At 42.2% G+C, this 13927-nt stretch overlaps 1 protein-coding gene across 3 annotated transcripts in view; it reads left to right on the top strand.

Moving 5' to 3' along the window:
- BCKDHB (branched chain keto acid dehydrogenase E1 subunit beta) overlaps positions 1 to 13927 on the top strand; it is a 121842-nt gene that overhangs the window by 35054 nt on the left and 72861 nt on the right. For all 3 annotated transcript variants that reach the window (XM_065681378.1, XM_065681376.1, XM_065681377.1), the window contains exons 7-8: positions 9429 to 9526; positions 13055 to 13165. In XM_065681378.1, the coding sequence (XP_065537450.1) occupies positions 9429 to 9526; positions 13055 to 13165 (209 nt within the window). The remainder of the gene's footprint in view (positions 1 to 9428; positions 9527 to 13054; positions 13166 to 13927) is intronic.

Raw genomic sequence — 13927 nt, 5'->3', positions numbered from 1 at the left:
CTGACTCACAGGGGGCGGAGCCAGGAGGAGTGGCACCAGCTGGGAGTGGCTAAAAAACCTTCCCAGGGAGCGCGGCGACCAGGAGCGCGGCGAACAGAGCCGGCAAACAGAGAGCGTCGAGGCAGAGGGTCGAGGCAGTTTGCGCGGGCAGGCGAGCGGGCAGGCGAGCGGGCAGGGAAGCGTTCCAACCGCCTCATCGAGAGGACTCGCCTGGAGTACAGGAGGGGGAAGGAGTGCTGAGGGACGTAGACGGATTGATTGACCAGATAGATCATGGTTACAACACGATCGAAAGCTGTAGTGAGTACTAATGTGGGTATCCAGACTGAGCCTTCCTGCAGACATGCAGCTGTGCAGGTCTCTGGCTGCAGCGAATGCCTGAGCCTGGCACTTGTATTGGAGGGAGCCAGTGATACTGCTTGTGTTCGCTGTGAGCAAATAAATGACCTGCTCAGGCAGGTGGCTGAACTGAGGGAGGAGGTAGAAAGGTTGAGAGCCATTAGAGAGTGTGAAAGTGAAATAGATTGGTGGAACCACACCCTAAGGCAAGGGCAGAGGGAAGTGGTTCAACAAGCTATGGATCCCCTTCCCTCCTACCATCAGACAGAAGGAGAGAGCTTAATGGACAAGGATGGATGGAGGGAGGTTCCTCCTCGGAGAGGTAAGCGAAAACCCTCACAATCCCTTCCTCCCTCCCAGTTGCCCTTGAATAACAGGTACGAGGTCTTGGAAATTCAGGGCCAGGTGAATGGAGATGGTGAGGCAAATCTATCTAGTGAGTCACCCAGGGCTAGTCACTCACCCACATACCTCAGAACTTCCCCAACCAAGAAGAAAAGAAGAGTAATTGTGGTGGGTGACTCCCTTCTGAGGGGAACAGAAGGGCCCATTTGTCGACCGGATCCACCCCACAGGGAGGTCTGCTGCCTGCCTGGGGCTCGGATTAGAGATGTTAAAAAGAAGCTCTCTGAACTGGTGCAGCCGTCTGACTACTACCCACTGCTGGTTTTTCAGGTTGGCAGTGACGAAATTATTACGAGGAACGTAAGGGCAATGAAGAGAGACTACAGGGCCCTGGGACGGCTGGTTAAAGGGTCTGGAGCGCAAGTGGTGTTTGCCTCCATACCTGTTGCAAGCGAGGGTGAAGGGATATATAAGAAGACTCTGCAGGTTAATGTATGGCTACGTGACTGGTGCCAAAGGCAGGGGTTTGGGTTTTTCAGTCACGGGCTGCTGTATGGGACACCTGGTTTGCTGGTGACAGGCGGGATACACCAGTCCCAGAGAAGAAAAAGGGTTTTGGGGCAGGAGTTAGCAGGGCTTATTGACAGGGCTTTAAACTAGTTATGAAGGGGGGAGGGGATTTAACTGGGCCTGTTGGGGACAAGCCCAAGAGGAACATGCTAGGGATTGAAGGATGGCGGGCTAAGGAGGACTATCAATCTCTTGTTTCACTTGTGGGAAAGGATAGCTCTTTAGACCCTGTCCCCCAGGGGAAAAAGGGTACTAGGACTGGCTCCCTGAAATGCCTGTACACCAATGCACGCAGCATGGGGAATAAACAGGAGGAGTTAGAAGTCTGTGTGCGGGCTAAAGGTTATGATCTAGTGGCGATTACAGAGACATGGTGGGACAGTTCACATGACTGGAATGTGGTCATGGATGGCTATGTCCTTTTTAGGAAAGATAGGTCAGCAAAGCGAGGTGGTGGAGTTGCTCTTTACGTGAGAGAGCAACTAGAATGTATTGAGTTCTGTCCGGGGTCGGATGAGGAGCAAGTGGAATGTCTGTGGGTACGAATCAAGGGGCTGACTGGCACGGGTGATACAGTTGTGGGGGTCTATTACAGACCTCCTGATCAGGACAAAGGAGTTGATGAGGCTTTCTACAGGCAACTGGAAGTAGCCTCGCGACTACATGCCTTAGTCATCGTGGGGGACTTTAATTACCCCAATATTTGCTGGAAGACTCACACAGCCAGTCATTCACAGTCTAGGAGGTTCCTTGAGTGCATTGATGATAATTTCTTAATGCAAATGGTGGACGTACCAACTAGGGGAGCAGCGCTGCTAGATTTAGTACTCGCCAACAAGGAGGGTTTGGTCGAAGTGGTGACGGTCAATGGCAGCCTTGGCTGCAGTGACCATGAGATGGTGGAGTTTAGGATCCTGTGTGGGAGGAATAGAATACCTAGCAAAGCCACAGTTCTGGATTTCCGAAGGGCCAACTTTGGCCTCTTCAGTCAACTGCTAAGGGAAGTCTCATGGGAAAGTGTACTAGGCGGTAAAGGGGCTCAAGATAGTTGGTTAGCATTCAAGGACAGCTTCTTCCAAGCTCAGGATCGGAGCGTCCCAATGAGTAGAAAGTCAAGTAAGGGATCTAGGAGACCGGCATGGTTAAACAAGGAGCTGCTGGGCAAACTCAAGTGGAAAAGGAGAATCTATGGATTATGGAAGGAGGGGCTGGCCGCTTGGGAGGAATATAGGACAGTTGTTAGAGGATGTAGGGAGGCAATTAGGACAGCTAAGGCCTCCTTGGAACTCAATCTTGCTAGTCGGGTTAAAGACAATAGAAAGGGCTTCTTCAAATACATAGCAAATAAAACTAAAACAAGAGGCAATATAGGCCCACTGCTGAACGAAGTGGGTACCCTGGAGACAGAGGATATAAAGAAGGCAGAGGTGCTGAATGCCTTCTTTGCCTCTGTCTTTACTCCTGCAGACTCTCCCCGAGGGCCCCGGATTTCTATAGCCCCAGAAGGAGTCAGGACAAAGGAGGAGTTTGCTTTGGTAGATGAGGATTGGGTTAGGGATCAGCTATGCAAACTGGACATCTGTAAATCGATGGGTCCGGATGGAATGCACCCACGGGTGCTGAGGGAGCTGGCGGAGGTCATTGCTAGGCCACTTTCCATCATCTTTGGTAAGTCGTGGGAAACGGGCGAGGTGCCTGAGGATTGGCGGATGGCAAAGGTCACACCAATCTATAAGAAGGGCAAGAAGGAGGACCCGGGTAATTATAGACCGGTCAGCCTTACCTCCATCCCTGGAAAGATAATGGAACAACTTATTCTTGACTCCATCACTAGGCATATCAAGGATGAGGGGGTCATTAAGAACAGCCAACATGGTTTTATGAGGGGGAAGTCATGTATGACCAACCTTATAGCCTTCTATGAGGAAGTGACTAGGTGGAGGGATGATGGTAGAGCGGTAGATGTAGTTTTTCTTGATTTCAGTAAGGCATTTGATACTGTCTCCCACAGCATCCTCATAGATAAGCTAAGGAAGTGTGGGCTTGATGATCAAGTAGTGAGGTGGATCGAGAACTGGTTGAAAGGAAGAAGGCAGAGAGTTGTGGTCAATGGCGCAGAATCTAGCTGGAGGTCTGTGACTAGTGGAGTTCCTCAGGGGTCAGTGCTGGGACCGGTGCTGTTTAATATTTTCATCAATGACCTGGATGAGGGAACTGAGTGCACCCTCAGCAAGTTTGCTGATGACACAAAACTGGGAGGAGTGGCTGACACACCAGAGGACTGTGCTGCCATTCAGCGAGACCTGGACAGGCTGGAGAGTTGGGCGGGGAGAAACTTGATGAAATTTAACAAGGGCAAGTGTAGAGTCTTGCATCTGGGGAAGAACAACCCCATGTACCAGTACAGGTTGGGGGTTGACCTGCTGGAAAGTAGTGAAGGGGAAAGGGACCTGGGGGTCCTGGTGGATAGGAGGATGACCATGAGCCAGCAATGTGCTCTTGTGGCCAAGAAGGCAAATGGCATCTTAGGGTGCATTAGAAAGGGAGTGGTTAGTAGGTCAAGAGAGGTTCTCCTCCCCCTCTACTCAGCCTTGGTGAGGCCGCATCTGGAATATTGCGTCCAGTTCTGGGCCCCTCTGTTCAAGAAGGACAGGGAATTGCTTGAAGGAGTCCAGCGCAGAGCCACAAAGATGATTAAGGGAGTGGAACATCTCCCTTATGAGGAGAGGCTGAGGGAGCTGGGTCTCTTTAGCTTGGAGAAGAGGAGATTGAGGGGTGACCTCATCAATGTTTACAAATATGTGAAGGGTGGGTGTCAGGATGATGGAGCTAGGCTTTTTTCAGTGATATCCAGTGATAGGACAAGGGGCAATGGGTGTAAACTGGAACATAGGAAGTTCCACGTTAACATCAGGAAGAACTTCTTTACTGTAAGAGTGACAGAGCACTGGAACAGGTTGCCCAGGGGGGTTGTGGAGTCTCCTACACTGGAGATATTCAAGGCCCGCCTGGACAAGTTCCTGTGTGATGTACTGTAGGTTACCCTGCTCTTGCAGGGGGGTTGGACTAGATGATCTTTTTAGGTCCCTTCCAACCCTTGGGATTCTGTGATTCTGTGAAACCGCTTCACCTTCACATGCCTTCATCTGCTGGTGTAGTTCCACACAACCCCTTACAACACCCTGGGCCCTCAGGTTTGTGTTGCTTATCCGTTGCAAAGTCCTGGTTTGCTCATAGTTAGCTCTTCACTCACTGTTTCCGACCAGTTTGATTCTTGGTTTTGTCTCTTCATGTTTATCTTCAGGTTTGTGTCTCTCGATATTTTGTTTATAGCTTTTCCTTTTTCTTTATTATCACATTTTAAAAGGACTTCCATCAGATAATCTTACTGAAACACTCCCACATTCCCCATACCCTTATCAATAAGTGAGACTGAGCAGGTTTGGTTCTTCTTACTGCCTCCCTCATCGTTTGTTGGCTCAGTTTGTGTCCCTGTGTGTTCTTCCTTATGGCTTCTCCCTCCTGCCATTATCCTCTTTTGCACTGAAAAAATCCTTGTCCAGACATGCTTAAAGGAGCAGATGTTCTCTCCTTCCACATAACCTTACAGTCATCATCAGAAGTTTTGTGTATGTTGGTTTGCTTTGTATAAAATTAGAAAGGAGAGAAGAAATACAAACCTTTTCTGGCTAAAAGTCCAGAGGTAAATATACAAGTACTCGTATACAGAGAGAATTCTGTTGCTGGTTAACTCATGAGATTAAAATGATATTGAAAGTGCTGTGGTAACATCCCCCTAAATGTCAGGGATACTAAGAAAATAGCTGAATTAAAAAGAAAAAGGAGGCTTTGATTTATAAAAAGTAGTTAACAGTCTGTGCAGTGTCAAGAACACATAATGATTATAAATCAAAGGAGAAGATGAGTCACCTTGACATTATCAGGTTCAGACATCTTGTGGAGAACCTACTCTGATGTTTTTTGACCTTTTCAGTTTCATTTAATTGTGCTATATATGACATTGGTGGTGTAGAAATAAATATGACTTGCATCAGTGGTTGTTATAGAGACAAGACAGGTAAGATGAGAAAACGTGTTTTCTTTCTGCTGTTCAGACTGCTCTTTTAGAAAAAGCAACAGATGGTGCAGCCTCTTAACTTGTGATGGTCCTTTTTTTCTCTGATAATTACAAGTTTTCGTTAATTGCTTTTTCTGAAATCTGTATTTGAAGTATTTTATTTAAAATATTTTGTTTATATATTCACTAATAAATTAAGAGGCTGCTTTGTATATTAACATAGTTCTGGTTTGGTTAATTACAGTGGAAGAATATGCATAGAATAATTTACTATGCTACTTTTCATCATTATTATTATTGCAGTTTTGTAAAGTATTTGACTAAAATTCTGCCAAATCTGGATTAAATCAGTGTAATTTTTTTAATTTTGCAATTAAAATTATCAGGTATCCTAGGTTAGCTTATCCAGTGGCCATCTTGTTACAGAATATTTTAGCTATAGTAAGAAATCAGTTAATTTATGTAATTCTATGTTATATTTAATTTCCATGTGTGGATAAAACCATGACACAGGGAGGAGCTCTTTTTGTATCATGTACACCTTCCAGTTTTTCCTCTGGTGCATCCCATTGTCACTTCAAAGCTTTCCTAGTCATGACAGTTGCCCATGCTCCCACTCAAATGTCCTGTGACATCTTTATAAATGGTTCTTTTTCTCTAGGTTTCATGTAGATGACCATGAAAAAGACAATTATGCAAGGCCAATTAGTATAGTTGTGGGTTTCATTACTTTCAGAATCACTGCTTTCTTTTGTCTGAGGGTTTTTTGATGTGAAAAAATCCTTAGAAGCCTGGCTTGCTTTGCTGCCAACCAGTAATTTGCAGTGTGCAAGGGCTAGATGTACCTTTCCCCTCTTTCATTCTCTGACCTATATTCCTTTAGCCACTTGTTATTCAAATAAATTATTACAGGAAGACACTGATATTTTCATGTATTAAAAATGCTAGCTTGCAAAGAGATCTGATTTTGTGCTATGCTTAAAAGCACCTTGAGTTGAATTTTTTTTTTCTTTTCTTGACATGTGTTGAATCATAATGGAAAAGAAAAAAAGGTTCCTGCTTTGTTTTTAGGAAGGATGATTTAGTTAATATGTACATCTCTTCTGTGTCCGTGCAGGTGAAGTGAGATATCTCTAACAGGCAAAAACGTTTTTGCTGTGAGGGTGGTCAAACACAGGAACAGGTTGCCCAGGGTTGTTGTGGAATCTCTGGCTGCGGAAGTACTCAATACCCAACTGGACATGGGCCTGAATGGCCATCTCTAAGTGACCTAAGGAGGGGGCTTGGACTAGGTGATCACCAGAGGTTGCTTCTTACCTCAGCTGTTCTGTGAAATTTGTAGTACTTATGCACCATTGCTTGCAAAAACCAAGCCAACCAACCAAAACTAAACATCTGTAATTATAATTAAAATAAAAAAAAAATAGATAAATATAATCACTTGAGTTATTAGAAAGTTATGTTTATAATTTGTAAGCCAGGAAAAAAACTAGGTCATTCTAATTGTATTGCAACATTCATACCAGTGAAGGAAAAATACAAAACACTTAATTTTTCCAGATGGTATCATTCAGTAGGATTCTTTACCATAACTTCAGGAAGCAATTTTGTTCAACAGGAAATCAATAGCTATTTTATGAACTATGAAATACATTAACAAAAAAAAACCTAAAACAAAACCAAACCCTGCCTTCTTTATAAATTGGTTTTGTGTATTTAGGAAGTTGGGTAAGATTCCCATACACTTATCATTACAACTTACTTCAAAAACTATTATTTGACTTTCTGGTGCAGAGACAAGTTCACCTTTAGATCAAAACAATGTTTATTTTAAAATAATGTACATGGATGCCTTTTATTTCCATTTTAATTGTTAAATCTGTCCATGTATAGTGCGTTGGAGCATTGGTTCAAAACTAGCACAACTGACCTAAGGTGTTTCCATCTGAAAAGTGGTAAATGGGTCTCAAGCTGAGTGGAACCACCTGAATGTCTTTTAAATACTCTCTCTTATTGTGATGTATTTTTGGTGAATAGATAACTATTTTTTTTTTTCAAAGCAAAAGTATTCAGACAAATTAAATCTGTAATCACAAGTTTTTGATGCCACTTTCTGTGTAGGTGCTGAAAACTTTTTCCCTCTATTGAGACATAAAACTGTGGAGCATCATTCTTTGCAGATATTAGGAGGGTGCTGGCACAACTCTTTCTTCTTTTCTGATTATTGAAGTACACCTTCAAGGCTCTCTTGATGCTTGTTAGAATTTGCTGCAGTGATTACTTGAGATTTTTTGATCAGTTGTAGTATTGTCCATCTCCAAATCCGATGCTCATATTTTGGCTTGGGGCACACCAAGACTTACCATAATTTTTGTGTATATGTATATATATCTTATTTCTGTGACATCTAACATAAACACTAGATAGAATGTGTTTTTAACTGTATAATTAAAAATCATGATTATAATGAAAAATCATGGCAGTCAGGTGAAGTTCCCGATGGCTGGAAAAAGGGAAATATAACCCCCATTTTCAAGAAGTGGAAAATGGATGACCCGGGGAATTACTGACCAGTCAGTCTCACCTCTGAGCCTGGCAAAATCTTGGAGCAGATTCTCCTGGAAGGCATGCTAAGGCACATGAAAAACAAGGTGCTTGATGACAGCCAGCATGGCTTCACTAAGGGCAAATCCTGCCTGACCAGTTTGGTGGCCTTCTATGATGGGGCTATGGAGCTGATGGACAAGGGTAGAGCACTCTACCATCTACGTGGACTTGTGCAAAGCGTTCGACACTGTCCCACACGACATCCTTGTCTCTAAATTGGAGAGAGATCAATTTGATGGATGGACCACTCGGTGGATAAAGAACTGGCTGGATGGCAGCACACAAAGTGTTGTGGTCAATGGCTCAATGTCTGGCTGGAAACCAGGAACGAGTGGTGTCCCTCAGGGATCGGTGTTGGGACCGGTCTTGTTCAACATCTTTGTTGCTGACACGGACAGTGGGATTGAGTGCACCCTCAGCAAGTTTGCCGATGACACCAAGCTGTGTGGTTCAGTTGATATGCTGGAGGGAAGGGATGCCATCCAGAAGAACCTCGACACACTTGTGAGGTGGGCTGATGCCAACCTCATGAAGTTCAACCATGACAAGTGCAAGGTCCTACACCTGGGTCGAGCAATCCCAGGCACAGCTACAGATTGGCAGAGAAGAGATTCAGAGCAGCCCTGAGGAGAAGGACTTCGGGGTGCTGGTCGATGAGAAAATGAACATGATTCGGCTTCAGCGTGCGTTCGCAGCCCAGAAAGCCAACCGTATCCTGGGCTGCATCAAAAGGAGCGTGACCAACAGGTCGAAGGAGGTGAACCTGCCCCTCTACTCTGCTCTCGTGAGACCTCACCTGGAGTATTGTGTGCAGTTCTGGTGTCCTCAACATAAAAAGGACATGGAACTGCTGGAACAAGTCCAGAGGAGGGCCACGAGGATGATCAGGGGACTGGAGCACCTCCCGTATGAAGACAGGCTGAGGAAGTTGGGGCTGTTCAGCCTGGAGAAGAGAAGGCTGCGTGGGGACGTCATAGCAGCCTTCCAGTATCTGAAGGGGGCCTATAGGGATGCTGGGGAGGGAGTCTTCGTCAGGGACTGTAGTGACAGGACAAGGGGTAACGGGTTAAAACTTAAACAGGGGAAGTTTAGAATGGATATAGGGAAGAAGTTCTTTCCTGTTAGGGTGGTGAGGCACTGGAATGGGTTGCCCAGGGAGGTTGTGAGTGCTCCATCCCTGGCAGTGTTCAAGGCCAGGTTGGATGAAGCCTTGAGTGGGATGGTTTAGTGTGAGGTGTCCCTGCCCATGGCAGGGCGGTTCAAACTAGATGATCTTGAGGTCCTTTCCAACCCTAACTCTTCTATGATTCTAAATACTTTTAGTTACAGCAAAACCTTTGATGTAAAGGCTTATACCCAATGTGATTTTGGCCTATTGTTTTAGATGGCATTAACATTGAAGAAATGTTTTATTGTATATTTTTAGGGGATAATATGGAGTAGTAAAATAATCTAGTGCTTATTTCTCCCCTTGTTTTATTTTACTCAGTGGAACAAGTTCCTGTGGATCCCTACTACATTCCTCTGTCTCAAGCTGAGGTACTGCAGACAGGCAGTGACGTGACACTGGTTGCTTGGGGCACTCAGGTCAGTAAGGATCTTACAAGCTATTTGTCATTCAGCAAAGCCTAGGCTAAGTGTTACATGATGTTTGAATAGTGTTGTATTTGGTCTCAGGTGCCAGATAATAAACTGCATTCATCTTCCATCACTGTATGCTTGAATAAATGATTACCAGTGCTTATATTTATATGAAACCTGCTTTTTGCGATGTAAGATTTTACTTGAATTTGGTTGAAACTGACTCTGGAAATGTGAAAGAGGTACCTGTGCATGAGGTTAATGATTTATCCATGATTCTGAAAGTGATATGTTTAAAATGGGGCAGAGATATGACTCTGAGGAAGGCAGTGGGAGAGTTCAGAGTAGTATGCTGAAAGAAAAGTACAGATTTTTACTGTATGATTTAAAACAGTGCATTCTGGGGTTCCTTTATATAAAGGGTTAAAATCCACTGAATATTTAATACAAATAGGGATTGATATAGTTTTGTTTCAAACAGTGATATTTGAAAGCTGTTTAAGAAGGACTGGAAAACCCTTGTTCCCCCTAACCCCCAAATTAAGATGTGCAAATATTGAAAAATCTGGTAAGAAAATAAATGCTCTTTTTCAAGAATTGTAGAGAAGAAATTTGAGTCTAGTTTGCAATTAGCAATTTTTTATTGCCTTTAACCAATAATTAAGAAATTGCTGTTTTGCTGGCCTAATTATGTCTGAGAAGCTTTTAGAGGAGGGGGTATTATAACTTTTCATCATTACAAGGGTATTGAATTGATCGCTGGGTTGTGCCTTTTGTTTGTTGTGTTTGGTTTTTGTGGGTTTTTTTTTTAATCTATAATTTTCACTGCTTTTCTGTGATATTTTCCTTGTTCTCAGACTACCTGATCTGCTTTGTACTCTCTTATATCTATGGTTGTTGCTACTAGTCTTTGGTATTAAATTATGGAGTACTTCAGTATCTTTACTTGTACTCATTTCTCCAGCAAAAAGCAGTTTCTATAGTTTTCTGTGTTCCTTTTTGAAAGTGCAAATTTCTCTACATATGGGTGAATTCTTAATGCTCATAATATTCCCAAAAATTGAATTGATAAAGTAATGGCTTGAAACCTGGCCATGGAGATTTAATACTAACCTGAGTTTACCCAGGGGGCAGTAGTGCAGAGAGAACTTGGAGTGACATCCTTCAAAAAGATGGTGTGCTTTGGAGCTTGGAAAATATAGGCCAAGTGTTCAAAGAGGCGGTTCTTTTGATGTGAGTAGTAATAGGACAGATGTGCAGCCCTAATCCAGCTCTGGGAGCTGACCAAACCGTGGGTGTGGCTGTATAATACAACACAGGGACAGATGCTTAGTGCATGCACAGTAAACCAGCATATTCTGGATGTGTTGGGCTTCTGCAGATCAAATGTGTTCAATGAGTTTGTGCTGAGGGTGTTTGCAGGCTGTGTACATAAACTTGGAACTTGATTGCTAAATGTGCAGCCAATCCAGAGTTTATTGTCAATGTGCTTAGTGATTGCAGGTACTCACTGGTTACTTCTTGTGTGGTTTCAGACGTTAGGTAGTTGCTTGGCAGCTGCTGCTCTGGTGGAGTGGCCTGATGCTTGCTTTTCTGGGTGGTACTAATGAGCGGAGGGGCAGTAAAGGCTTTTAGTTCCTCTCCAGTGGTGCTCAGTCTTTTATTGTCATTAACTAAACCTTATCCCCTGTGAAGCAGGTAAACATTCTCACTTATACATCCAGAGAGAAAGCAAAAATACCTATCCCGTGTATTATGTTGAAAATTCTTAAATCCTTTTATTACAGCTGCAGAAGTATTAGAAGTTTAAACAAAACCACTACTGCAAGCTATATGTCACTTTATTATTGCAATGCTTGTATTGACTTACCTTCTAAAATAGCTCTTTGGTGTTTAGTTATTCATATTTGTGTTTTGTGGATGCATATTTAGATACTTAATCATAGAATGGTTTGGGTTGGAAGGAACCTTAAAGATCATCTGGTTCCATCCCTCTGCCATGGGTAGGGACACCTTCCACTAGACTGGGTTACTCAAAGCCCCAAGCAGCCTGGCCTTGAACATTGCCAGGGATGAGGCAGCCACAACTTCTCTGGACAACCTGTGCCAGTGCCTCACCACCCTCACAGTGAAGATTTTTTTGCTAAGACTAATCTAAATCTATCATTTTGCAGCATAAAACTCTTCCCCCTTGTCCTAATAATCCAGTTTCAGCATAGATTTTTGCTCTATATTGAAATTAATACTGCTCTCTGACCATCAGGCACCTGACAGTGTCTGACTGTGTCCATTCTGTTAAAATCTGTTGCCTTCCAGACCAAGATGACCTCCATCCAAATTGCTTTTTGGGGATGGTCCTTGGCCTCCAACCCCTTATGTATGCGTAGAAGTTGCTCGATGTAGATCGTCTGCCTTAGTCCAAACCTGTTCTAACACTGAGGAAAATACCAGTTTATTTACAGTATCATCTGGAAAAGTTCTTTTTACCACTGTATCTCGTGAGCAAATACTTTTTGCAGAGATAATTGTGGAGTGTAATCTGAGTTGTTATAGCAGTTGTTATTTTCCATGTTGCAGCATTTGCTTGCTAATGTTTGTTTTAGGGAAGCCAGTGTTTACAATACGTTTTGCTTTAAAGTGTATAACATAATGTAAGGATACAATTTTAAATGTATGCAGTATTGCTTTCTCTTCTTTTCATATCATAACATCTTATGAAAAGGGTGCTGATAGATGTGGGTTGTTTTACATCTACATTGATGCACTTACATATGCTGCTAAATACATTCCTTGACTGGTGGATAGTAAACAACATACATTCTAGTTCAGTACAAGCCTCTTGCTAGAGGGGAGTACTTTTTTGGTTTAGTAAAATGTTAATTATAATAGATAATGTAATATTTGTAATGTTATTAAACTGTATTATGTATTAATTAAAAGACCAGTGAATGGCCACGTTGTCAAATTGCCAATATGTCACAATTGTAGGGGTTGTGACTGGATGTTTACAGGTAATTTTTTTTATGTGGTACTTAGCTATCTGTCCTAGCTCTTAATAAGATAATGCTTTAGAGATGATCACTTGGCAATCTATGGCATTTTCAGTAGATTCTAGTAAGCATAGAATGCTTCTTGCAGGACTCCATGCTACTGCTACCTAAAAATACATTGATATAGCTGATATAGCTGGGTCTTAGCTTAATTGCAGTCTTAAAAACCGCTGATCCTAAACCCCAGACTAACTAGAAATATAAAATAGTGATACTGATCACTGCAATATACTTTTCTAGATAGCAAGTTTTGTTTTCAGTGATTCTTCATTGAAGTTAGTTCTTGAAATGCTCCTAAAATACTAGGAATAAGGAGTAAATAAGAATGAACTGAATAAGAAATGCTTATTAGATTAGTAAATAGAAGCATTTGTGCTAAACATGGAGGTATTATGTTAAGTCATTGCTTGTATTCAGTATGCATAACTGAGAAAATCTTAAACAAATTAAATGTTTACTTGGTGATAATACATTGCCTTTTCAGGTACATGTGATCAAAGAGGTGGCAGCAATGGCTCAAGAAAAGCTTGGTGTGTCCTGTGAAGTTATTGATCTGAGGACCATCTTACCCTGGGATACAGAGACCATTTGCAAGGTAAGGAAATGATGCATGTTAATTTAAAAATACAACAAGCCAAAAATCCCTATGAATAACAACAATTTAAATGTAAATAATGATGACCTTGTTCTTAAATTTTTTTAAAGGCCTACATTTTGTTCTCTTGTGTATGTTGGTCTGTATTTTCTGTTCTGAAGAGGAAGTACACATTACATGGACCAAACATTTGCTTTAGCATTGAAAGAGCATTATGTTTCAGGGTTCAAAATAGTGTTAGAACACATGTTCTTTGCATTGAAACAAAGGGCAGGATTTAATCAGTCTTGTGCTTGAAAACTGCATTTCCACTATTTCTGGTTCTTTGTGAAATATTTGCTGTTTTGGGTCTGAAGAGATCAAGTGAGATCTTTATCTTTTATTCCCTGATGTTTTATACCAAACCTTTATCTAGTTTTAGGTCTCTAATAATGTGCTTCCGTTTTGTTTATCCATATTTCACAAAACCTAACAACAGCAAAACCAAACTGGAGATCATTAAAGCAAAACCTTGTATTTGGAAAACTTGATTTCCCCCTTCCCGATTATTGTCTAACTTTTTTTCTGTTTTCCTGAATTAGGGTTAGATTATTTTTTTTTGGTGCATTTACAAGCCCTATGATCTTCCTCCCCCCCTTAATTTTTCATTTACCCATGTGATGAGGTACTTTTAACGGTATAGATATATGAATAAACTTAGATTTTGCAAAATAAATGTTAGTATTACTGCTTTGTGACCACTCTTATAGCCAGGTCTTTTCC

Source organism: Lathamus discolor, chromosome 5 (assembly GCF_037157495.1).
Source record: "Lathamus discolor isolate bLatDis1 chromosome 5, bLatDis1.hap1, whole genome shotgun sequence".
NCBI lineage: Eukaryota > Metazoa > Chordata > Aves > Psittaciformes > Psittacidae > Lathamus > Lathamus discolor.
Note: the sequence above shows the minus strand (reverse complement) of the source record. Positions and strands in the feature narration are given on the sequence as shown.